General features: G+C 36.0%; 1 protein-coding gene across 7 annotated transcripts in view; it reads left to right on the top strand.

Moving 5' to 3' along the window:
• The window catches only part of DOCK7 (dedicator of cytokinesis 7), a 214,156-nt gene that overhangs the window by 26,947 nt on the left and 159,615 nt on the right, over nt 1–27,594 (top strand). For all 7 annotated transcript variants that reach the window (XR_013829415.1, XM_079929009.1, XM_079929007.1 and 4 more), the window contains exons 3-10: nt 9,529–9,704; nt 9,894–9,962; nt 14,986–15,115; nt 15,208–15,420; nt 15,737–15,822; nt 16,396–16,462; nt 17,391–17,540; nt 25,785–25,865. Coding sequence is in view for 6 of the 7 variants with exons in the window: in XM_079929009.1 (XP_079785135.1) it covers nt 9,529–9,704; nt 9,894–9,962; nt 14,986–15,115; nt 15,208–15,420; nt 15,737–15,822; nt 16,396–16,462; nt 17,391–17,540; nt 25,785–25,865 (972 nt within the window). In the remaining variant the exon portion in view is untranslated. The remainder of the gene's footprint in view (nt 1–9,528; nt 9,705–9,893; nt 9,963–14,985; nt 15,116–15,207; nt 15,421–15,736; nt 15,823–16,395; nt 16,463–17,390; nt 17,541–25,784; nt 25,866–27,594) is intronic.

Below are 27,594 nucleotides of genomic sequence, written 5' to 3'. Positions count from 1 at the left end.
CTCTTTGGTTATGAAATGGTACCAATTATTGAACAAACATCATATGCCAGAGCATAATAGTTTGATTGACTTGTAGCGACATGTTTATATATAATATTTGTGTTATTAAAATTTTAAAACATGGAGTTTACTTTTAACAACAGTAACATACTGATTGGAGAAATTTTAGAATATATAGATTTCTGGATGGTTTCAATGTACATGGAGATGATCCTTCTAATACTCTCTTAGTGTCTTGAACTCCTCTTTTCAACTGATTTCCCGCATTCTGTGTTACACCTTAACTATTCACTTCCATAGTCATCCCTGGATTTAGTCATTATGAATAACCATAAGCCTCCTGTAATCTCAGTTTTATGTTTCCTATTCTCTTAATACCACTTCTTATCTTTCTTGCTCTCTTGTTCTGGTGCTCTGACTTCAGCTGTCCTTCAACACCACTGGGACCTAGAATTTGTGATCATACTAACTTTTGTGTGTCTCTCACCCCTTGATGTCCTCTTTTCTCTCCTTACCAAACTTAAATTATTTGTTGATCATTATAATTACTCTTTTGCATATACTCTTGGCTTCCTTAACTTCTTCTCATGTCATTTGCACTACCTCAGTGCTGTTTAAATCCAACCTTCTGCTTACTTCATACCTGCACTTGTGCAGCTGAGTATGGCTGGAGGAAAACACACAGATCCCATTGACTGGTCTCACTTTAAATTTATGACCACTAACTCATGAAGGCTTTAACATTGCTAGGCAAACATTTTATTTTCCTAGTCCGTTCATTTTCCCACTGTTTTAGTTGACCCATTTCATGCCTCCTACTCTTCCCTTAAAACCCTAATTGCTCTTCCCCATTTTCACTCTGAGGATGACTTGACTTCCTGTTTCACTGAGAAAATTGAAGCAGTCAGAAAGAACTTCCACATACTCCTACCGCCATGTGTGTTCACGTTTTATCATCTGTACCCGTATTGTGTCTATTCACCAGTTATTTTAAATGAACCACTAGTGAACTAGATCCCAAGTTCTCTCGCTCAAATACAGTACTTTAGGAATTCTCCCTACTCTCTTTTTGAAAAAAATTTATTTATTTTATTTATTTATTTTTGGCTGTGTTGGGTCTTCGTTGCCGCGTGTGGGCTTTCTCTAGTTGCGGTGAGTGGGGGCTACTCTTCATTGTGGTGCGCGTGCTTCTCATTGCAGTGGCTTCTCTTGTGGAGCACCGGCTGTAGGTGCGCAGGTTTCAGTAGTTGTGGCACGTGGGCTCTAGAGCACAGGCTCAGTAGCACGTGCTTAGTTGCTCTGCAGCATGTGGGATCCTCCTGGACCAGGGCTCGAACCTGTGTTGCCTGCATTGGCAGGCAGATTCTTAACCACTGTGCCACCAGGGAAGTCCTCCCTTCTCTTTTATATCATCACTTTTTCTCTCTATTTATTGGATCATTCCCACCAGTATATAAACATGCAAACATACCGTTATTTCTCCCATTTAAAAAAATTCTGCTTTTTTTGCCCCACTTTTCCATCAGTCTCCAACTTCCAATATTTCTTTGCTCTTTTTTGCAACAAAATTCCTTTGAAGGGTTGTCAGAGCTTGCTGATTTCAATTTCTCTTATTGTATTCTCTCTGAAAAAGTTCTTTTTAAGTTATGGGAATCTTCAAACATACATAGAAGTAGAAGACTAGTATAAACATTAACATCTTTAAATTTAACCACAGTGCTGTTATCACACTTAACAAAATTAACAGTCCATAATTCTTTGGTATCATCTAATAATATCCAGTGCATGTTAAATTTTCTTGATTATTTCATACATATCTTTTTATAGTTGGTTTATTCAAATCAGGATCAAACAAAATCCACAGATGGAATTTGGTCTTAGATCACTTGCATTTTTTAAAAAAAGGGCAGCTTCTCCCTCCTCTAACTTTTTTTTTTTAAATTGAGGTATGGCTGACTTACAATATTAAATAAGTTTCAGGTGTACAGCACTGTGTTTCACTATATTTAAAGGTTGTACTCCATTTAGAGTTATTATAAAATACTATGTTCCCTTTGCTGTACAATATATTATTGTAGCTTCTTTATTTAATAATAGTAATTTGTACCTCTTAATCTCCTACCCCTATCCTGCCCCCATCCCCCCCACTGGTAACTACTAGTTTGTTCTCTATATTTGTGAGTCTGTTTCTTTTTTTGTTATATTCTCTAGTTTGTTTTATTTTATAGATTGCACATGTAAGTGATAATGTAAAGTTTGTTTTTCTCTGTCTGACTTATTTCACTAAGCATAATATCATCCAGATCCATCCACATTGTTGCTCATATGGTCATCTAATAGTCTACAAGGCTGCCAAGAGCATCCAGTGGGGAAAGGCCAACAAATGGTGCTGGGAAAGCTAGAAAGACACATGCAGAGCAGTGAAATTGGTTCCCTATCTTACACCACTCACAAAAATTAACTTGAAATGGATCAGTCTTAAACATAACACCTGATACTATAAAACTCCAAGAAGAAAATGTAAGAAGAAGCTCCTTGATGTTGTTCTTGGAAATGATGTTTTTGGATATGACACCAAAAGCACAAACACCAAAAGCAAAAATCAACAAATTGGGGCTACATCAAGCTTAAAAGCTTTTGCACAGCCAAAGAAACAAATTAACAAAATGAAAAGGCATCCTATGGGAGAAAAATTTTTGCAAATCATATATCAGATAAGGGGTTAATATCCAAAATATATAAAGAACTCATACAACTCAATAACAAAAAGACAAACAACCCAATTAAAAATAGGCAGAAGAACTAAATAGACATTTTTCCAAAGAAGTTATCCAAATGGCCAACAGGTACATGAAAAAGTGCGTAGGGAAATGGAAATTAAAACCATGACGAGATATCCCCACACCTGTTAGAATGGTTATCATCAAGAAGACAAGCGATAACAAGTGCTGGCGAGGATGTGGAGAAAAGGGAACCTTTGTGCACTGTTGGTGAGAATGTAAAGTGGTACAGCCGTATGTTTTCCTCCATACTGGAAAACGTATGGAGGTTCCTCAAAAAACTAAATATAGGGCTTCCCTGGTGGTGCAGTGGTTGAGAGTCCGCCTGCCGATGCAGGGGACACGGGTTTGTGCCCTGGTCTGGGAAGATCCCACTCCGTGGCTGGGCCCGTGAGCCATGGCCACTGAGCCTGCGCGTCCGGAGCCTGTGTTCCGCAACGGGAGAGGCCACAACAGTGAGAGGCCTGCGTACTGCAAAAAAAAAAAAAACAAAACAAAACTAAATATAGAACTACAGTATGATCCAGCAGTTCCACTTCTGGGTATTTATCTGAAGAAAGTGAAAACACTAATTCGAGAAGATACACACACCCCAATGTTCATAGCAACATTATTTACAATAGCCAAGATATGGAAGCAACCTAAATGTCCATCAACAGATGAATGGAAAGAAGATGTGGTGTATATACACAGTGGAATACTACTCCCTCCCCCCAACTTTTAAGTTTGTTTGTTTTTATGCCATTGACTTGTTGAGGAAATTGGATTAGTTGTCTTATAGAATTTCCTACCTTTTGGATTTTATGTTTATTTCCTTGTAGACTTGTTTCTCTATCTTCTGTATTTCCTGTAACTGGTTAGATTCTGGGTCAACGTTTTTGAAATTTCTTCCTCATAGACTTGTTTCTCTATCTTCTGTATTTCCTGTATACGATTAGATTCTGGTTCAACTTTTTTTTTTAATGGCTTTACTGAGACTTTTTTCACATAACCATACAATTCATCCATTTAATTTACAATTCAGTGGATTTAATATGTTCACATATAATGTGCAACCATCACAACAGTCAATTTAGAACGTTTTCATTACCTCAAAAAGAAACTGTTTAGCTCTCACCCTTTTGTCTCCCTTCTCCCATCCCAAAACAACCACTAATCAAATACCAGAATTTTGATGGCACACCAGAAAAGACTGAAAGAGATCTGAACACTAAACATGTTAGTCAGAATTCCAATGCAGTGATTGTTGAAGTAAGACAGTGTCTCACATTGCCTGTAAGGGATTCTGTAGTGCTTCACTATTGCTTCTTATTGCATCCTTTAACTCTGCTTGCTGCCTAGTCATTCTCTGTTATAAAATCATGTTGCAATCTCCTCCCTTGAATCTGTAAATACAGGATCTTTCTTTGGAGTCTTGCAAAATAATTTATAGTTGTAAGCAGCTCATCACTACATCCGAAAACTAGCCCAGGCAGTTGTCTCTGATGGGAGTCAGAGAGCGTGGAGACAGTTGTAGCAGAAATAAATTTATTTCTTTGCTCCAAGTCTAGTTAGTATTACACCTAGAAAACCAGTGACTTTCTATGTGAGTTTGGGAAACAAGATCATTTATCATCTCTGTGATTTAGTGTTGTTAAGAGAGTGTCATAGCTTTCTTCCCAACCCTAACCCTTACTCTTGATATGATTGGTCAATCTTTGAGGAAAGGTTAGTTTTGAATTAGACATATGTAAGGACTCCCAGCTTTTGTCATTATTTTCATGGAGTATCATTTGTGACACTTTGAATCCTGAAAAGTGTACTGCCTCAGAAATAATTCTTAGGTGGAGAAACATTGATTTATAAAGTTTAAAAAAATGTTCGCTTAAATGTATGTATGTATGTATTTATATTGTGGTAAAATATACACAACAAAATTTATCAGTTTAACCATTTCTAAGTGTACAATTAAATGGCATCAAGTACACTCACAATTTTGTGCAACCATTACCACTGTCCATTTCCAAAACTTTTTTATTAACGCAAACTGAAACCCTGTACCCATTAAAAAATAATTCCATTCCCCTGCTCTTTCCAATCCCCAGTAACCTTCATTCTATTTCCTGTCTGTATGAATTTGTCTATTATATGTACATACCTCATGTAAGTGGAATCATACAATATTTGTCTTTTTGTGTCTGGCTTATTTCACTCAGCCATAATGTCTTCAAGGTTCATGCTTGTTACAGCACGTGTTAGAATTTCATTTCTTTTTAAGGTTGAAAAATATGCCATTGTATATGTGTACCACATTTTGTTTATCCATTCATCTGTTGATGGACATTAGATTGTTCTCATCTTTTGGCTATCGGTAATGATGCTGCTATGAACATTAGTGTACAAGTATCTGTTTGAGTCTCTATTTTCAGTTTTTTTGAGTATATAGCTGGAAGTGGAATTGGTGGGTCATATGATAATTCTGTGTGTTTTGGTTTTTTTTTTTTCCAGAACCACCGAATTGTTTTCCACAGCAGCTGTACCATTTTACATTCCCACCAGCATTGCACAAGACTTCCAATTTCTCAATATCCTCTCCTACACTTGTTATTTTACATTTTTTGGTAATAGCTATCATAATGGGTGTGAAGTAGTATCTTGTGTTTTTGATTTGCACTTTCCTCATCCCACTAATTTTGTTATGTTTTATTTTCATTTAGTTCAATGTAATTTTTAAGTTTCATTTTTCAGACTTTTGTGACTCATGGATTATTTGGAACTGTGTTTTTAGTTTTCAAGTGTTTGGAGGTTTTCCTGTTGTCTTTCTGTTGCTAATTTCTAGTTTGATTACATTATGGTCAGAGAACACACTCTGTATGATTTCAATTTTTTAAAATTTTTTGAGGTTTGTTTTAGGGTTCAGGTTATGGTCTATCCTGGTATTTACTTTTTGGGCCTTTGAGAAAAGTATTTGGTCTGTTGTCGTTGGGTGGATTGTTCTATAAAACAATGTCAATTAGATCCTATTGGTTGATGGTGCTGTTGAATTTTACCATATCCTTGTTGATTTTTCTGTTCAGTTTTCTTTCAGTTGTTGAGAAGATGTCTTGAAGTCTCCAGCTATAACTGTAGATATATCTTATTTCTTCTTTCAGTTCTGTCAGTTTTTGCTTCCCATAATTTATAGCTCTGTTGTTTAGTACATGCACATTTAAGATTGCTATGGGTCATAGCTGTTATCATCAGGTAATGTCCCTCTTTATTCAGTACTTTTCTTTGCACTGAAGTCGAAGTACTTTATCTTATGTTAATATAGCCACTTCTGCTTTCTTTTGATTAATGTATATATGGTATATCTTTTTCCATTCTTCTGTTTTCAGCCTCCTTATATTGTCTTTTTTGAAGTGAGCTTTTGGTATACCTTACTGGTATGTCATGTTTTTAAATCCATTCTGCCAGTTTCTTATCTTTTTATTGGTGTATGTAGGCCATTTACATTTAATGTTATTATCATTCTGCTAGGGCTTTAATCTGCCATTTTATTTTTTGTTTGTCCTCTCTGCCTTTTGTTTCTCTAGTTTCCTTTTTCTGTCTTCCTGTGGGTTATCTGAACATTTTTTAGAATTCCATTTTGATTTATCTGTAATGTTGTTGAGTGCATATCTTTGTATAGTCTTTTTAGTGGTTGCTTAAGGTATTGTATATACATAACTAATCACACTACTGGTGTTGACATTTTACCAGTTTGAGTGAAGTGTGGAAATCTTATGTACCTTTATGTTTCTTCACCCTATAGGTATTAAATTATATAGACCTCACCTGACATTGCCTCAGCAGTAAGGGGAAGGAGTTCTTGCTACTGCTGTATAGCGATAGGTGTCCAGATTCCCTGTGTGGACTCCACTGACACTGTGGGAGTGGAGGATTCATTACCTTCCAGTAGATATGAAAATCTCAGCTCCCCACTCTGACTTCTCTGACATGGTGCTGAATGGGTAGTGTTGGGATGGCTTGTTACAGCTTGGTGAGGGTGAAGTCTAGCTCCCCATTTGGCCTTTGCTGGTGTGGATATGGGTGGGACTACAGTTTTTCATGTGATGTTTGGCTGGAGTAGAGTGGTTATTCTCTAACCTTTTCTATTTTGCTAGGCTGCTGCTCTCTTGGTCCTTTGGCTGGGGAGAACAGGCTTTGGTTGTGTTTTTTGTTTTCCTGTGCTCCTTGGTGTTTCTGGGTTGTGGACCTCTCTAGCATCAGGTGTGGAGTATATAAGGTAAAAAGAAATTTTAGGCAACTCACTATTGTGCTATTCCTTGGGTCCCGAGGTCCCTGTTGGTCTGCCTTTTTCTATCCACCTTTTAGAGCCGTCTTATGTTTATTTTATATATAATCTTCAGGGTTTGTAGTTGTAACTAGTGGGAAGAATAGAGAAAAGTATGTCTACTCCATCTTCCTGGAAGTGCAAGTACCTACTTGTGACTTTGATGTTGAGCACTTTTTCATGTGCTAAATGGCCATTTTTTAAAAAAAATAAATTTTATTTTATGGACTCTGTTGGATTTTTTATTTTAAAAATTTTATTTATTTATTTATTTATTTTGGTTGTGCCAGGTCTTAGTTGCGGCACGTGTGCTCATTAGTTGGGCTCGAGGGCTCCTTAGTTGTGGCATGCAAACTCCTAGTTACAGCATGCATGTAGGATCCAGTTCCCTGACCAGGGATCCATCCTGTGTCCCCTGCGTTGGGAGATGGATTCTTAACCACTGTGCCACCAGGGAAGTCCCTAACTGGCCATTTTTATATCTTCCTTTCTGAATGTCTTACCAACTGCCCCCCCACCCCCACGCCATTTATTTGAGGGGGTGGTTTGTTTTTATGAGATGTGGGACTTTTTTATATATTCTAGATGCGAGTCACTTATTAAATGTATTTTGTAAATATTTTCTCCTAGTGTGGCTTGCCTGTTCATTTTCTTAACCATCTTTTGATGTATCAAGTTTTCTTTTATTATTATCCCTTTCGCTGTCATGTCTGAGAAACCCTTGCCTACTCCAAATTTTGAAGATATTCTCCTATATTTCCTTCTAGTAGCTTTATAGTTTTAGCATTTATGTTTATATCTATGGTCCATCTAAGTTTAGTTTTTGTATATGTCGTGATGTAAGGATTGAAGTTCATTTCCCCCCCCATATAGATATCGAATTTTTCCAGCAACAGTAATTGAAAAAGATTTCCCTTTCCCTGATGAATTGCTTCTATGCTTCTATTAAGCATGTCATGATAGTGTATTATGTACTTGGTAGAATAGGTAAGATAGAATGCTTATGAGAGAAAACCATGAATTTATATCTTAAAGACCCAGTTTGAAATTTTGCTCTTCATTTTGTGGCTATTTTATTTTCAGACGTTAACTTCTTTGAGCACAATTGCCTTTATTTGTAGAATTGAAATAGTAATTATCTCTAACTTATAGGGTTTGGGGGAGGTTTAAATGAGAAAACATATAATGATAATGATAATAATAGCTACTATCTTTTGAGTGTTTATGATGTGATAGTCATTCATTATTTTACTTAGTATCTTTAAAATGTTGTTGCTCTACCTAGTTGTTCAGTCCAAAGAAGTATAGGTTAAAGCACCTTCTTTGTAGTAATGCAAACTTGCACAGTAGGCAGGTCTCAGTGTTTTTACCCAGTTGAACATCTTGAAAAATAACATATTCTTATTTTCATTGGTCCACAACTGCACATTTGTTGTATAATCATTTATAGTTTTGCCTGAATAATTTTCTTTCTTGAATTAGATAAGAAGTAGAGTATCTTATCAAAAACTATAATTTCAGCTTGGCTAAGGAATGCCACAAATATCCTATTATTGCTAATAATACTTTTAATAGGGTCTGTGTATTAGTCTCCTTGGGTGCTGTAACAAATTACCACAAACTGGGTGGCTTAAAACAACAGAAATGTATTCTTTCACAGTGCTGGAGTCCAGAAGTCTGGAATCAGTATCAACGGGCAGAAATGAAGGTTTTGGCAAGGTTGCACTTTCTTCAGAGGCTCCCTTCAGTATCACTTTCTTGCCTCTTCCAGATTCTGGTGGCTGCTTGTGGCACATCACTTCTACCTTTAAAGCCAGAATCTTCAAATCTCTCTTTCCTGTGTCTTCATATGGCTTTCCTCTTGGTGTGGCCCAAATCTCTCTTTATCTTCATATAAGGATATATATGATTGCATTTAGGACCCACTCAGATAATCCAGGATAATGTCCGTCTTTTAAGATCCTTAATGATATCTTCAAACACTCTTATTTTATATTTTATTTATTTTCACATATAAGGTCCATGGATTGGGATTTGGCAATCTTTTGGAGGGCCATTTTTCCCCCCACTGCAGTATGGTTGTACGTTTTTACTAGGATAACAGTAACAATAAATGAAGTAAAAGCACCACTAAGAAACTTAGCAATGAAAATTCCAAATTATAAAAAAGAATCCCTCCAGTGAGTATTTTGTCACTGTATAGTATTATAAAACTGTTATCTTACTGTTTTTATGTGGGAGTTATGGGCAAAATTGAAGCAAGAAAATCAGAGAGAGTATGACCCAACACTTTGTGGTTTCTTTAGTTCATCTGGCTGAATATCTGTTGACATTTTAGAAATAGCAAGAGAAAAATTACGTTTTTTTAAAATAATAAATCTATTTAAGTTTTAAAATTCTTGTGTCCACCTCTTCCTTTATACCCACCTCTCACATGCATCCCTGTTTATAAAGGTGCCCCTTACTGAAGCAGTGGATCCAGTGGATTTGGAAGATTACCTCATTACTCATCCTTTAGCTGTGGATTCTGGGCTTTTAAGGGATTTGATTGAATTCCCTCCAGATGATATTGAAGTGGTTTATAGTCCTAGGGACTGTAGAACCCTTGTTTCAGCTGTACCTGAAGAAAGGTAAGGAGACATTTACCTATTTCTGGTTTTAGTGTAACTATAAAAAGGCTACCTTCCATTATTTTATTTAGATTCTATTTCTTGTGGTAGTGTTGTTTCCTATTATATGAACAAGAGCGCAGCAGCAGAATTCACAAACATCAATGCTTTCCTGTCTAAATTATAAATATATTTTCTTTTTTAAAATAGTGAAATGGATCCACATGTTAGAGATTGTATAAGAAGTTATACAGAAGACTGGGCAATTGTGATCAGAAAGTAAGTTATATATTCATTATGACATTTAAAAATACTGAGTAGGATCTGTAAATGGATTAAGGTAGATTAATACTAATTATGAGACCTGAAAATTCATTTAAAAAATAGCTGAAAAAGTAAAAGAAGAACCTTTTCATATAGATATTTTTTCCTTAGGAGTTCCACAATTACTTTCTCTTACTTTCCTTATAAAATAATACGTTTGTGGGGATAGTATTTCTATATTATCATAGATGATTAGTAACTAATAATAATATAAAATAATGATTTGTAGTCTAATTCTTTTGGGAAATCGTGGGTAAATATTGATGAATAATTTGTATTTCTAAAAAAGAATCCAATTTATTGAATTGGTTAAGTTTAATAGCTAGTTTTCTAGATCAAGGTGTTTGAAAGGTCTCTGCCTTTTATTAACTAACTGAATATTTACAGGTCCTTGACCTATACATCCAATCAAGTTAGTAGTTGTAAAAATGTTTTGTTTTACCACAAAATTTATGTTTCTAATGGATGGTGTTTGAAATATCAAGTCAGATTAAGAAATAAAATAAAATTATTCTTCCTTTGCTAATTTGCCTAATGAAGAAGGGTCTTCATACTGAATCTTCTTAGCCTTATTTTATTTTTCTAAAGGAAGTATAATTACTGAAGTAGTGGAAAATTCTGTTATGACATTGCAGTTTTGAGAAATGAAGTTATCTGTGCTAAATTGTACTAGTAACAGTGATGTATCCATTGCTTATTTTGTTGCTGTTGTGGGCAACTGTCTTATTTCACTGTGTTTCACTCTTGGGGTTACTGCTGACATACTTTTTAGTTTTAGTGTGACCTAATAAAAATACAATCTGCTACCCTTTATAAAGAAGAGCTGTTTTTATGAACTTACAATTTTGATAAGTATTTCAATAGCCAGATTTTAGAGATTACTGGAGAAGACCGTTCCTCTGTCAGATAACTCAAAAGTTTTTACCTTTATGCATGTATGTTGGAAACCTGTAATCAGAAATCTTAATAGAAATAGATTAGTTGTAAAATATATTAACCTTAGAATCATGGAGTCGTCTTGCTACTTAATTCTAATCAAGGGATTACTGACCTTGATTTAAGCCAAGAGGGTACAGTAGTTAACATTTATGGTTATTTGCTATATGCTGGGCATTTTATTGGATACTTTACACTCATCTCATTTAAGGTTCCAACAGACAAGGTAGCTCAGGCTCAGAGTACTTAGGTAACTTCTTTGAGGTCCCATGGCCAAAAAGTGGGATAGCTAGGATTAGAACCTAGGGGCATCAGATTCTAATGCTTGTATTTTTTTCTGTTATACTAGATATTATTTATTACCTTCAGTAGTAAATGGAAGACTAAGGGGTACTTTTGGTAGACTAGAAGTTTTAAAGTATCCCTGAAATATAAAAGGTATGACTGGAACACAACAGAAAACCACAGCACATGCTGTGATAAGCACATGCTAAGATAACATGCAAAAGGTTCAGTAGAGCTTTAGGCTCAGTGAATACAGGCAGTGGAAGGGGGACCTGGGGTAAATGTTGGACATTTGGTTACTTTGAAACCTCTTATACCCTTCTTTATGCATAGAAGTGGGAGCAGAGGTATCTGCCTATTTATTTATTTATTGATTGATTGATTGGCTGGCTGCGTTGGATCTTCGTTGCTGCGCCTGGGCTTTCTCCAGTGGCGGCGAGCAGGGGCTACTCTTCGTTGTGGTGTGCGGGCTTCTCATTGCGGTGGCTTCTCTTGTTGCGGAGCAGAGGCTCTAGGCATGTGGGCTTCAGTAGTTGTAGCACACGGGCTCAGTAGTTGTGGGTCGTGGGCTCTAAAGAGCAGGCTCAGTAGTTGTGGTGCACGGGCTTAGTTGCTCCGCGGCATGTGGGATCTTCCCAGACCAGGGCTCGAACTCATGTCCCCTGCATTGGCAGGCGGATTCTTAACCACTGCGCCACTGGGGAAGTCCGGTATCTGCCTATTTTAAGAGGACTAATTATAGGGGCTTGAGCTCATACAATAGTGCCTGGGGTGGGCATACCTTGGAATAAGAAGGAGCCCTCATGCCCAGAAGACTGGCAGACTCTGCCTGGAAGCATGAGGTGCCTCTTCTCCACAGCCACTGGATATGTGCTTGGCTAAGCAGATACAGTATTTTCAGACAGATATGGGCTTACAAATTAAAAAATGAGCATTAGAACCTAGATTTGCCAACCATTTGATTAAAACCAGTGCACTTGAAAGAGAATTATCAAACTACAAATAAAAGAACTTACAATTTAGGAAATAGTTAACAGAACACACATCAAGACCCATACGTGTAACTAATATCCTCAAAGAGATGTGAAAACTTATGGTAACCATATAAAAAATCAACTGGTTATCTTTGGAAGTGAAAATTTTGTTCAGTGAAAAAAATGTTTAAAACTCAGCAGATGGGTTTAATGGCAGAGCAGATGTGACTGAAAAGTGGAATAGTAAGTTATAAGATGAAACCAAAAAATTCTTCCATAATTCAGCACAGAAGGGTAAAAGGATAGAAAGTACTTTATTCATGCAAGACATACTTACTGAGAGGCTAGTATGTGCCAGGCACTATACTAAGCAGTAATGATACAGCAGTCAACAAAACTAACTCCGTGCCCTCATGGAGCTTATGTTCTACTTGGGGTTGAGGGCAATAGACATTAAACAAACACAGATAAATATATAATAGTTGGGAAGAATAGAGGGAAGTCTTGTAGAGAAAAAAAGTAGGATGGGGGGATAGGGAGAGCCAAGAAGAGGTGATTCCACTTTGTGAATAACTAATCGGAAGAGGCCTTTCTGATAAGATGAATTTGAGCGAAGACATGAAGGAAGTTAAGGAGTAAGCCCTCTGGATATCTGGGGGAAGAGTGTATTAGGCAGAGGCAAGAGCAGTATACGCAAAGGCTCCATGTTGGAAGCATGCTGGGAATGTTCAAGGAATAGCAGAGAGGTCAGTGTGGCTGGAACAGAATAAGTGAGGGAGAGAATGCCAAGATACAGAGTCGTAGAAATGGTGGTGATGGATGGGTAATCATGTAGAGCCTTATCATAGCAACTGACTACAGGAACAGAATGATAATATAGAAAAGAGTATTGATCATGAATCATGTCATTCTTCTCAGCTCTCTTGAATTTCATACTATCAGTTTTTTAGGACATAAAGGAGGAAGAATGCAACAGTATTCTGGTTTATTAGAGTAGCTTAGATATCTAGTTTCTCAATTAAGGCACTTTTTTTCACATGATCTCATTTTTATTAAAAATACAAAAACTATAAGTATGTATATACTTATGTATATGTATATACTTATGATTATACATACGCCCAGGAAAAGATCCAGTTAGTTAAATACTAGGAGTTCAACACTGATACTCTGAGTAGTAGAAATATAATGATTGTATTTTTACAAGTCTGTATTTTTAAATTTTCAACAATGAGCATGGATTGATTCTGTAATAATAAAATGTTATTTAAAAAAAAACTCTTTTTCATATAGAAAAGCAACAGTGTATTCTGTCCTTTAAGGAAAATACAAATGTTTCCCTTGAGGAAAAAAGGTACAAAGACTAGAAAACAGTTTAGTATCTTTCAAAAATATCTGGTAATGGTTTTTTGCTGCAAAGTTTTGTCTATTCGCCTTTAGTCAACATTGTGTAAAGAGTTAAACAGACCTGTGTTTGAATTCAAACTTTGTCACTTTACAGGCATTTTTACACAAATTAAGGCACTTTAAACATTTCATGAGAGATTAAAATATCTGCTTCTGAGTAATATCTTTCATGTTACTATACTGCATATTTTTATTTTAGTTATTCCAGAGAAAAATGCTTTCTTTTATTTTGTGATTATACTATGATGTGAGCATCATGTAGCTGCTATTTCAGTACCTTTCGCAGCAAGACATGTGAATAATTCATATTAAGTGTTATTCTTTACTATGTCATAAATTGACTGATAGAACCATATCATCCTCTGGTAATTATAATTATTTATGCTCCAGTTAAAATTTCCCCCAGATTGACTATATGAGGTGTGACACAGTAGTTGCTCTTTGATCATAGTGTCTCTAATATTCTTGGACATTGGGTTGTTAGGAAAGAAATATACATTAGTTTAAGAGTTGTTCTTAGCCTAATATATATATTATACAACAATACATGTTAATTAAGAATATATGTATACAGTGGTGTAGATCTTGCTATTCTTTCATTTTACAGGCTCTTTTTTTTTTTTTTGGCTGCGTTCCGTCTTCGTTGCTGTGCGCGGGCTTTCTCTAGTTGTGGCGAGTGGGGTCTACTCTTTGTTGTGGTGCGTGGGCTTCTCATTGCCGTGGCTTCTCTCGTTGCGGAGCACTGGCTCTAGGCGCATGGTCTTAGTTGCTCCGCGGCATGTGGGATCTTCCTGGACCAGGGATCGAACCCATGTCCCCTGCATTGGTGGGTGGATTCCTAACCACTGCACCACCAGGGAAGTCCCTATTTTTTCATTTTAGAAGCCTGAAGCTTTAGGTTGTTTAAGATTTTTTATACATAATGAGATATAGCAAAATTTTTTTGGCTATTTGGAACTTTAAGCTTCAGTGCTTTATATATTTTTGCCTTTTAAAAATTTACATTGTTATGAATGCAGGATATATTTTCTGCTCTCTCATTTTATTCTTTAACCTGGCTTCCCATCCTTTCCTTTTACTGACCAATTCTCTGAATTGAAAGTACAACTTAAATTATATCCACATGATCGTCATGAAAAGGAAGGACAATATGATTTACCTCCGGAAACTCATAAATGCTCTCTAGTTGGATTAAAGGAACTCTGGATGGAAGTTTTCTTAAACCTCTGGTTAAATGTTAAATACACTCAAAACTGCCAGAATATATTCTTATTATGTAAAGAAATAATGCAGAGAACAGTTGGCTTATTACATAATGATGATGAAAAAGTGAAAAATTTTCAAAAATTGATATTTCCTTATTTTATTTTGAATAGATATCATAAACTGGGAACAGGATTTAATCCTAATACATTAGATAAACAGAAAGAAAGGCAAAAAGGTTTGCCAAAACAGGTCTTTGAATCCGATGAAGCTCCAGATGGCAACAACTACCAGGATGAACAAGTAATACTTTTATTTTTAAATGACTATAAGAAGTTATTTTAATATAGTTTTTTTAATTCATTGATTAATATATTTAATGTTTTACATTACAGGATGATCTTAAAAGACGTTCAATGTCAATAGATGATACTCCAAGGGGTAGCTGGGCCTGCAGTATTTTTGACTTGAAAAATTCACTTCCTGATGCTTTGCTTCCCAATTTACTTGATCGAACTCCAAATGAAGAAATAGACCGTCAGAATGATGACCAAAGGAAAGCAAACCGTCATAAGGAACTCTTTGCCTTGCATCCATCACCAGATGAGGTATAGATAATTTGGATATAAAGAAGCAAATGATTATTAAGATAGATGTTTGGGGAGTATGATTTGTATGTAGCATTATGATAATGTAGGGAATAAAACTTAATTGAAACATAGTTATGCTTTTTGTAAATGAAATATAGTTGAGCACACTTATGATGTAATGACTCCTGTTTGAGGATAAATAGGCCATTCTTTTCTGTTTTCCCTTGTGAAGACTAAAAGTAGTAGATTAATAAAATAAGTTCTTAAAAAATAAATTGTAAAGGGTTGACATATGGTAAGCATGTTCACTTTGGTGTTGCTTGTCAATTTGTAGGAAGAACCAATAGAACGACTTAGTGTTCCTGAGGTGCCCAAAGAACATTTTGGTCAAAGACTTCTTGTAAAATGTTTATCACTCAAGTGAGTATTTATTTTGTTTACTATGTAACTTTTATTTTCTGGAGTAATATTTTGAATACAAGTGTAACAAAATCCTGGTAGATTTTATACTTGTGTTTGTGTCCTTTTGAAAAGTAATGTTCTGTACATAATTTTAAATTCTACTAAACATTTCATCCTGCCTATGAAGCTGAGCTTGAGAGCATTTTTGGCTAGGTGAAGATGACTCTGCCTCAGTTATATAACTAGTCTTAAAACTTGAAAAAACATTCACTGAAATCCGTAGTATTTATCAGACACTGTTCTTGGCTTGAGGAATATAAAGACAAAGTATCTTTTTCCTTAGAGATGATTTTATATTTGTTACATGGCAGGCTTTGTTTTTTCTTAAGATTTTGAAGTATGTAGTAATGGTTGATTTAGACTGTGAAAGGTATACGTGGAGAAGTGTGTTTCAGGAAGAGGGGCAGTATAGATGGTGTAGCACAGATGTAGAAAAGTACAAGGGATTGAGAGAATTTATTTTTGGAATGAGAATTTCTCTTGAACTATGAACTTTATTTTTAAACTGCTTCATCCTTTTCCTTCTTAAAGGTTTGAGATTGAAATTGAACCCATTTTTGCAAGTTTGGCTTTATATGATGTGAAGGAAAAGAAAAAGGTAAGGTTATATAATTTGAACCTAGTCTTTTCTCACAATCATAGGTTCAGAAACCTGTTTTTAAGTGTTTTATAAGATAAATAATGACTTTTTGAGAATATTATTAAACATGGATTTTTTAAGAAGAAAGTAGAAATTTAAGACATAAAGTATTTTCTTACTATAAAATAGTTCAGTTGACCTAGTTTTTGTTTCATTGAAAGAGTTCCAAAAGCAAGTAGCAGAAGCAACTTTCTTTTAGTTTAATAAATAGAAAAAATACAAGAAAACCATTTTAGGCAACTGATGGATAAAGGATTACAATGATGGTGACAGTGAATTTTTGTTGGTGTAATTTTCAGATTTCACTAGCTAAAAGATCATTTATATATATTTCAAATATTCTTGTCTAAAGTAGTGCTCTTAGTTTTGCCATTATATCTTTATTACACTTAGGAGTTTTTCAGAGGGCTGTCTCATACAGCATTTCAGTATTCTAAGCCTAATGTGTAGAAGAAACTTAAAATGCCTTTAGTGACTTCTGCTGTCAACATATTATGGATTTCTATAGTGGAACTGTATTCCAGCAACTTTATTTGATTTAGCAAACTGTATTTGCTAAATCAAATCTTCTGAGATGTTATTCATGTAATTGTTTTAAAGACTCAGTTTGGGGTAATTCATCTCAATAATAATTTCTATGTATACTTTATTAGAAGTTAAATTTCTAATTAAAGGAGCGTGGGATATGGTTCTTTAGAATATGTTTTTTGCATTATATTTTTTTTGCTTTGATATAGACATGTAAAGATCAGTCAGTGAAATATATGGTAAACTGTATGTTAGTATAATCGTCTAATATCTGTAATATTTTAAGACTGTGTATGATTTTTGTGAGTTTTTATAAAATACACAGGTTTTAAATTTAATATATGAATATGCTTTTTAGATTTCAGAAAACTTTTATTTTGACCTTAATTCTGAGCAGATGAAAGGATTATTACGTCCACATGTACCACCTGCTGCCATTACCACCCTGGCACGATCAGCTATTTTTTCTATCACTTATCCTTCCCAAGATGTTTTTCTTGTAATAAAGGTGAGAATAATGTTAAATATATTTGTTTATTTGTGTTGTGTCTGTATACTTGTGTCCCTATCAACATTGCAAGCTTTTTAAGGGTAAAGGTTTTATCTTTAACCTATTTTTTCATCTTAATATTTCTTAACACAATATTAGACTATACTATAGGTGCTACCTAAATTTTTCTCGAGTGGGGAGCTTTATTAGGGTTCTCTGGAGAAATAGATCAGTAGGAGGGAGATACACACACACACACACACACACACACACACACACGCACGCACAGAGAGAGAGAGAGAGAGAGAGAGAGAGAGAGAGAGAGAGATTGATTTTAAGGAAGTGGCTCATGTGATTGTGGGGGCTGACAGGTTTGAAATGTGTAGCGCAGGCTGGAAATCCAGGTAAGGGGTGGTGTTGTAGTCTTAAGTCAGTTCCACAGGGCAGCAGACCAGAACTCAGGCAGGATTGCTGTGTTACAGTCTTGAGAATCCTTCTTTGAGAAACCTTAGTCTTTGTTCTTCAAGTCTTCAACTAACTGGATGAGTCCCACCCACATTATGGAGGGTAATCTGCTCTACTCAAAGTCTACTGATTTAAAAGTTAATCACCTCTAAAAAATACCTTCATAGCAACATCTAGATTGGTGTTTGATAACCTAGCCATGTTGGCATATAAAATTAAGCATCATAGGAACTATACTATGATTTTATCACTCAGCTCCTAAATACATAAATACGAAAATCTAAATCATTGAGATCACGGAGCATTATGATTTGACTGTCAGCCAATTAAGAATAAGGATTACAGGGCCTCCCTGGTGGCGCAGTGGTTGAGAGTCCGCCTGCTGATGCAGGGGACACGGGTTCGTGCCCCAGTCCGGGAAGATCCCACATGCCGTGGAGTGGCTGGGCCCGTGAGCCATGGCCGCTGAGCCTGTGCGTCTGGAGCCTGTGCTCCACAATGGGAGAGGCCACAATAGTGAGAGGCCCGCGTACCACAAAAAAAAAAAAAAAAAAAAAGAAGAATAAGGATTACAGATTCTAAAATCTGAATATTACTAAGCCACTTAGCTTAGGGTAACTTAAGAATAATTTACCTTAACTTGACCTTGACTTGAGAATAGCCTAAAATATATTCTTTAATCATTTTATCTGTATTTATGTAAAATTATCATAAAAAGGTAATGAATTTTATAATAAGGTTATAAAGTGGATTGTCATGAAATGAATTTTATTTACCCACAGGAATAATGTCCTAATTTGTGGACAGATTTCTATGAATTCAGGTTAAAATAACTCTTAGTTACAATGAACAATCTTACAAGCGAAGATTTAGCAGCAGTGGTCTTCAGAAACTCACTTAACAGTTCTAGATATTAATACAATTGATAAATGTGTATACACAGTTATTTTACATGGGAAAATAGTAAGTTTTCATAAAATAGAACATATCTGAGGGAGTGAACTGGAAAGATAGAGATGGTGATTGGAATGCTGGCTGCTTAAAAATGAGACTGTTCATACCATATGGTCCCAATTGTGTAAAATATATACACACACACCTATACACACATAAATGGTTGTATATACATAGAAAAAGACTTTTACATAATTTCAAAAATATGTACAAGTTAAAGTGTTTTACAGACTTTAAAGAAAATGTATTTAGGAGGTTTTCTTAAATCATAGTCCAGCAGGATGTTTTTGTCTTTTGAGAGAAAAATCCCCTTGATCTGTGTATTAGTTAGTTATTGCTCTACAAGAACAAAAAGACAAAATCCCAGTGGCATACAACAATAAGCATTTTTTAGTTCATGCATCTGAGTTGTCTGTGTGGTCAGCCAATATAGGTTGGACTCTGTTAGGTAGTTGTGCTCCTTCCAAGTGTCTGTAGGTTGGCTGGGCGTCACTTGGTTTAGTTAGAGCTGTTCTTTGTATGTCTCTTTTCTGGCAGGCTAGACTGGCGTATTCTCATGGTGATTGCATCAGTGCCAGAGAGCAGACCCAGTTGCAGAGACACTTTTCTAGCATTTGGTCACGTCACACCAGCTAACATTTTATTGGCCAAAACAGGTCACATGATAATACAAACTCTAGGAGTTGTGATATATACCTGACCTCTTTATTTGGAGGAATTGCAGTGTCATATAGCAGTGAGGGGGTAAAGGAAGGGTGAAGAGTCATAGGATATTTATATGTCAGCTTTGGTAGATGCTGCCATATTGGTTTCCAGAGTATCTGTGATAGTTGCATTCCCCACCAGGGGTGAATAAGAGTTTCAGTTAGTCACACTTACCAGTTTTTAAAAAAACTGACATATGAAATACCTATAATAAGACCTGTATAGTTTACAAATGTGGTGTAAACAGAGCGATGAACTCTTACTATGTATGTTTCTGTGTAATCATGACTAAGCTCAAGCCATACAGTATTTCCATCACCCCATCACCCTGGAGAGTTCTTTTGTTTGTCTTTCTAGTGACTATCCCCTCTGTTCCACCAGATGACTAGTATTCCAACTTAAATCACCATTATTTAGCTTTTCCTCTTCTTGAATTTCATCTGAGCATAGTCATACAATATGTAGTCTTTTGTGCCTGGCTTGTTTCAACTCAATATAATTTCTGTGAGAATCCTCTATATTATGTACAGCAGCAGTTCTTTTATTTTTATCATCATGTTTTACTTCATTGTCTGATTATAGCACAGTTTATTTATCCTGCTTAGATGAATAGATAGACCTTGGTAGACCATAGGGTTTTTTTTTCCCTCCTAAAGTATGTCTGGTTTTCAGTTGGTTATTATGAATAAAGCTTCTATGTACATTCTTTAACAAGTCTTTTGGTACATGAGTATACATGTGTTTGCCACTCTGTGCTTGCTTTCTCACAGAATGTTATCCTTTGCTAAATCAAAGTTTATAGCTTACATGTTGTCTAATTTATCAACCTTTTTCTTTATGGCTATGGTATTTTGTGTTTTATGTATGAAATTTTTGCCTCCCTCAAATTCAGAAATATATTCTCTTAAGTGATCCCTGGTAAGAGTAATTGTTTCACCTTACACATATAGTTTGGAGTGAAGTTGAGATGAAGATTAATCCTCCCCACATATGGATAACCAAATGACCCAGCACTATTTATTGAAAAGACTGCTTTTTTCTCCTACTGCTTTTACAAAGTATCCCATGTCATAAATCAAGTGTTCATATGTATGAGATTTTTTTCCTAGAATCTTTTTTGGTTCAACTGGCCTGTTTGTCTTTAATTGGCACTAGTACCACACTGTTTTAATTATAGTAGTTTAGAGACTTCCCTGGTGGCGTAGTGGTTAAGAATCCGCCTGCCAATGCAGGAGACACAGGTTCGATCCCTGGTCCGGGAAGCTCCCACATGCCGCAGATCAACTAAGCCGGTGTACCACAACTACCGAGTCTGCCCTCTAGTGCCCACGATCCACAACTACTGAGCCCACGTGCCACAACAACTGAAGCTTGCACACCCTAGAGCCCACATGCCACAACTACTGAGCCTGTGTGCTGCAACTACTGAAGCCCATGCACCTAGAGCCCGTGCTCTGCAACAAGAGAAGCCACCACTGTGAGAAGCCTGTGCACCGCAACAAAGAGTAGCCCCTGCTCACCGCAATTAGAGAAAGCCTGCGCGCAGCAACGAAGACCCAAGTCAGCCAAAAAAAAAAATTATTGTAGTTTATAAAGAACAGTATATTTTTTTCTAGCTTTATTCTTCAAGATTGCCTTGGATGTTCCTTTTTCTTTTTCTTTTTTTTTAATAAAGTATGATTTCCATTTTATTGTCTTTTCAGAGAATAGTATTTCTTCAGTCTTTAAGGACTTAGCTCCTTACGTGGGCTTTGGTGGAAGTCGTGGGGCAGCACCTGCAGGTCTAAATCAGGGTGGAGGTGTTCGGTCTTTCTGGGCTTCCCGAGAAGTATTTCTGACTACCTTGCTGTGAATGGCACAACTCATGCAGTAATGTAGTTTCACATACAGCTTGGAAAGCTCATAGGCATCGAAAACACTTGCCACTTGCTTCAGAAATGTCCCTGACGGCTTAGGCCTCTACTATGTTCTGAATGATGAGCTTCTTTTTTTTTTTTTTTTTTTTGGTGGTATGCGGGCCTCTCACTGCCGTGGCCTCTCCCATTGAGGAGCACAGGCTCCAGATGCACAGGCTCAGCGGCCATGGCTCACAGGCCCAGCCACTCCACGGCATGTGGGATCTTCCCAGACTGGGGCACAAACCCGTGTCCCCTGCATTGGCAGGCGGACTCTCAACCACTGCGCCACCAGGGAAGCCCTGATGAGCTTCTTAATGGCCTTGTCCTTGCGCAAGCATCGGGCACAGTTGGTGTAGCAAACAGGCTACACGTGGCCGTGGCCCTTTTTGGCATGACCGTTGTTCCTTCTTTTCTTGGTCATCTTGGAAGTGAGGAGGTGAGAGAGGCTGGATGTTTTTGACCCTTTACATTTTTGTATAAAGTTTTGCTTGTCAGTCCCTCCGTGCTGCCCCAATGCAGGCACACTCTCTCTCAAGAAAGAACTTGTTGAGATGTTAACTGAGATTGCATTAAATATACTGATCAATTTGGAAAAGCTGACGTCTTTAAACTGTTGAGTTCTCAGGTCAATGAGCACAGTATGTTTTTAGGTCTTTTCTCCTATATCTTCCTGGTAATTTTATATTTTTGACCCTGTTCTAAATGTTATCATTTAAAATTTTTCATTTTAAATTATATACAGAATTTCGTTCATCACTGGTGTATAGAAATTCGGTTATCTTTTCTTTATAAATTTTTATTTATAGTTAGTAACATGCACGAGGGGTACACTTTCTTTAATTTTTACATACTTAACTCAGTTATGTAACCAACATCCAGATCAAGGTATAGAACATTACTCAACAGCCTTCTTTGGCCCCTTCCTACTATGCTGACTTATCACCATGGATTAGTTTAACCTCTTTTTCTTCATAGAAAAGGAATCATATATATTCTTGTGTCTGACATTCTAAAGAATTATATGATTCATCATTTTTGCATGTAGCAATAGTTGGTTGTTTTTCACCCTGCATAGTATCTTGTTATATGCATATCACAGTTTGGCCATTCTAATAGTCGATGGACATTGGGGTTATTTCTAGCTTTTGGCTATATTGTAAGTAATGCTGCTGTAAACATTTTTTTTTTTTGTGGTATGCGGGCCTCTCACTGTTCTGGCCTCTCCCGTTGCGGAGCACAGGCTCCAGACGTGCAGGCTCAGCGGCCATGGCTCATGGGCCCAGCCGCTCCGCGGCATGTGGGATCTTCCTGGACCGGGGCACGAACTCGTGACCCCTGCATCGGCAGGCAGACTCTCAACCACTGTGCCACCAGGGAAGCCCTGTAAACGTTCTTATATATGATTTTTGCATTTCTATTGAGTATATAGGTAGATGTTGAATTACTGGATCATAGTGTATTTATAGCTTCAGTTTTAGTAGAAAGAACCAGTTTTCTGACGTGGTTAGTCCAAGTTTCAGTCTCATTGGCAGTGCTTGAGAATTTTATTTGCTCCATTTCCTTCTTAACACTTGATATCATCAGGTTTTATTGTATTTTACATTTCAATTTCATTAATTTTATTTTATTATGTATTTTATTTCTGGTGCATTTGCAGGGGTATGTCAGTTTGGCTTTAATTTATAATTCCCTGATGTCTAAGAATTATTGGCCATTTGGATATTCTGTTTTGTGTAGTACTTATTCAAATAGTAAGCTCATTTTTAGCTTGTTTGTATACATAAAAAACACAAATTTTAAGTGTATAGGATACATAAGTTTTAAGGGGAAAAAATACAGTTGTGTAATCTTCATTTCATTGGATTGTTTTTATTTTATCAATTATTGTATTAATAATTTATTAATTTGTAAGAGCGCTTTATGTATCCTCCATTCACTAATTTGAAGTATCAACTTTATTATGTGCTAAATTCTTGCATACACTTCATTTGGTTTCTGGACTTTTATCCTATTTTATTTATATTTCTTTTCCTAAAACATTAAAAATTTTATAGGGGTAAAGTGAGACATTTTGGAGAAAAATGATAAGTAGAATTGTATTGGCCACTTAATATTTTGTGAGTTGTCTTTTTTAATTGTAATTTTGTACTTTGATGTTATATTAAATGGAGATGACTTTTAAGACTGATTGCTTTTATTAATAGTTTTAATTGAGGTAAAATACACATAACATAAAATTTACCATCTTAATCGTTTTTATGTGTACAGTTCAGAATTAAGTATATTCAGATTATCATGCGAGCAATCTTTAGAAAATTTTATCTTGCCAACAAAACCTTAACCTCTATACACATTAAGTAGCAGCTCTTCATTTCCCCTTCTCCCCAGCCCCTGCCAACCAGCATTTTGCTTTTTGTTTCTATGAATTTGTCTATTCTAGATACCTCATTTGAATGGAATAATACAGTATTTGTCTTTTTGTGACAGGCTTATTTCCCTTGGCGTAATGTCTTCAAGGTTCATCCAGGTCGTAGCATGTTTCGGAATTTTCTTCCTTTTAAGGCTGAATAATATTCCATGTGTATGTGTATACTCATGTTTTGTTTACTCATTTTTTGATGGACACTTGAATTGCCTCTACCTTTTGGCTATTGTGAATAATGCTGCTATGAACATGGGTGTGTGAATATCTGTTTGAGTCCCTGCTTTCAATTCTATTGAATATATACCCAGAAATAGGTTTTCTGAATCACATGATAATTCTATTTTTAACTTTTTGAGGAACCTCTGTACTGTCTTCTACAGCAGATTACGATTTTACACCATAAAAAGCACACAGGGGTTCCAGTTTTCCATATCCTTGCCAATGCTTGTTATTTGTTTGTTTGTTTATTTAATTGTGGCCATCCTGATGGGTGTAAGGTGATATCTCATTGTGGTTTTGATTTGCATTTCCCTAATGATTAGTGATGTTGAGTGTCTTTTTATATGCTTCTTAGACGTTTGTATGGCTTCTTTGGAGAAATGTCTATTCAAGTTCTTTGCCCATTTAAAAATCAGATTATTTGTTGTTTTGTTGTTGAGTTGTAGGATTTCTTTATCTGTTTTGGATATGAACTCCTTATCAGTTATATGATTTGCAAATATTTTCTCTCATTCTGTGGGTTGCCTTTCACCCTGTTGATTGTGTTCTGTCATATACAAAAGTTTTAAATTTTGATGTAATCCAGTTTAACTATTTTTACTTTTGTTGCCTTTGCTTTTTTTTGTGTCAAATCCAAGAATACATTACCAAATCCAATCACAGGAAGCTTTTCCTTTATTTTTTCTTCTAAGAGTTTAATAGTTTTAGGTTTATGTTTAGGTGTTTGATCCATTTTGAGTTAATTTTTGTATATAATATAATGTAAGGGCTCAACTTTATTCTTTTGCATTTGGATATTCAGGTTTCTTTTAATATCATTTGTTGAAAAAACTGTTCTTTCCCCATTGAATAGTCTTGGCACCCTTGTAGAAAATCTAACTATTTATAGTTTTCAGATTACAGATCTTTCACCTTTTTGGTTAATTCCTCAGTATTTTATTCTTTTTGATATTATTGTAAATGGAATTTTTTTCTTAATTTCCTTTTTGAATTGCTCATTGCTCGGGTATAGAAATGCAACTGATTTTTTGTGTGTTGATTTTGTATCCTGCAACTCTGCTGAATTTATTAGTTCTAACAAGTTTTTGTGTGTGTGTGTGTGTGGAATATTAGAGTTTTCTATATAAGAGATCATGTTGTCTGTGAATAGAGATAATTTAACTTCTTCCTTTTCAATTTGGATGTTTTTGTTTCTTTGTGTTGTCAAATTGCTCTGGCTCAGACTTCCAGTACTTTGTTGAATAGAATTGGCAAAAGTGAACATCCTTATCCTGTTCCTCATTCTAGAGGAAAAGCTTTTGGTTTTTCAGCATCGAATATGATGTTAAATGTGGACTTTTCATATATGGTCTTTATTATATTGAGGTAGCTTTCTTCTTTTCTAAGTTCATTGAATTTTTCTATCATGAAAGGATGTTGAATTGTCCAGTTCTTTTTCCTGCATCAGTTAAGATGGTCATGTGTTTTTTTTCTGTTATTTTGTTAATGTGGTGTATTATGTTGATTGATTTTTGTATTTTGAACCATCCTTACATTCCAGGCTGATTCCTTTTATTTTTAAGCTTAATTAATCTTTACTCTTTTTGTCTTTGACAGCTAGAAAAAGTGCTACAGCAAGGAGACATTGGAGAGTGTGCAGAACCATATATGATTTTCAAAGAAGCAGATGCCACCAAGGTAGAATGTCATGCCTCTTATTTCTGCCACTTTCGTAGTCATTAGCAGTCACTTTCCATTCTCCTCAGAGCCCCAAACCCAACCCTAAACAACCTCTAATCTCCGAAATTATAATTTGGGAGAATACTATACAGAGCATATTAAAGAATTTTACTACTAGTTCATTTTTTTCTCTTGGCCTACCCATTTTCTTTATTTCCTTCAGTACCTAGCTTGAGTCATGTGCTATGCTATTCTTTAAAATCTCCCTCAACCCAAGCTAATGGATTCCTAAAGAATCAAATTAGTTCAGTTTAATTCCTAAATAATAAAAAATTTCCTGTGTTTGCAAAACAGTGATTTTGATGGAACTTTTTCTAGCAAAGCAGAAGTATTCTGGGCCTCTGTCTAGCTGCAGATAATTAGGAAATATGGTAAAAATAGAAAATACAATCTCCATTTTGCCATCAGATAACTAATTTCTAGAATTTAGATAAACTTATAAAGCAAAAATAATAGGTGAACAATCGGTACCAAATTCCAGATACCCTGAGTTAGTTATAAGAATAACAGGTGAGGACTTCCCTGGTGGTGCAGTGGTTAAGAATCCGCCTGCCAGTGCAGGGGACACGGGTTCGAGCCCTGGTCTGGGAAGATCCTACATGCTGTGGAGCAGCTAAGCCCATGTGCCACGACTACTGAGCCTGTGCTCTAGAGCCCACGAGCCTCAACTACTGAGCCTGCGTGCTGCAACTACTGAAGCCTGCGCGCCTAGAGCCCGTGCTCTGCAACAAGAGAAGCCACTGCACCGCAACGAAGGGTAGTCCCCACCCGCCGCAACTAGAGAAAGCCCGCGCGCAGCAACAAACACCCAATGCAGCCAAAAAAAAAAAAAAAGCATAGCAGGTGATTTTTGGATCTTTGAACACATGATTTAATATGTCAAACAGCCAGGAGAGGTGTGCTTGAGGAGTATTGGACAAGTCACCACAATGTAGAAAATGTTTTGCTTTTTATTTTTCTGAGATTTGGAACAAGAATTGAGCGTTTTCTGCTAATATGGGTACATCTGAGCACATGATATTCTCTGATTCCTGGATATCTGGTTGAAATTAGGGTTAAACTATTCTGGCTTTCCCCAGGTCGTCATTTTACAAATTAAATTGGTCTGTTATATGAAGTTCATAGGTGTATAATTGCAGCTTATTTCACTCTTCTCTTACATATTCACATGCTTGATAAGGGTCCTTAATTCTCTTTAAGTACTCTTAAAGCAAGGACCTATTTTGAAGGTATAATAGATATAGCAGTAAACAGCCCTACCATTTAGCTATTTCTTCATCTTTTCTCAGTCCTGAGTCCTAAGGTAGGACACTGCCATTTGAGTATACCTTACCAATATCCTATATGGAAATAGTATGTGAGAGATTTTAGTGTAGGTTTTCACCCTTGGACCATATTGCAGGCCACCTTAGTGTTTGTTTCAAGGATAGCCTAAAAGTTGAGCCAGCCTCAGGATGTCTTCCAGATAAGCACGTGCTATTTGGATCATTGGTCTTTTTCCAGGGTTTAGTCCTCTTGTCATACTTTTTTTGTTTGCTTCTTTTATTACAGCTCTGGGCTTATTTATTGTTGGTTTATTTGTGACCCCCAGTCCCACCTCATAGTTGTCATAAGTTAGTGATTATGTCAGAATGGCCCAACTGCTTCCATCTTTTTTAGAAAAATAAAATTTAATAAGTCATAACCT

Source organism: Stenella coeruleoalba (assembly GCF_951394435.1).
Source record: "Stenella coeruleoalba genome assembly, chromosome: 1".
In the NCBI taxonomy this organism is placed as follows: Eukaryota; Metazoa; Chordata; class Mammalia; order Artiodactyla; family Delphinidae; genus Stenella; species Stenella coeruleoalba.
This window is presented reverse-complemented; position numbering and strand designations above follow the sequence as displayed.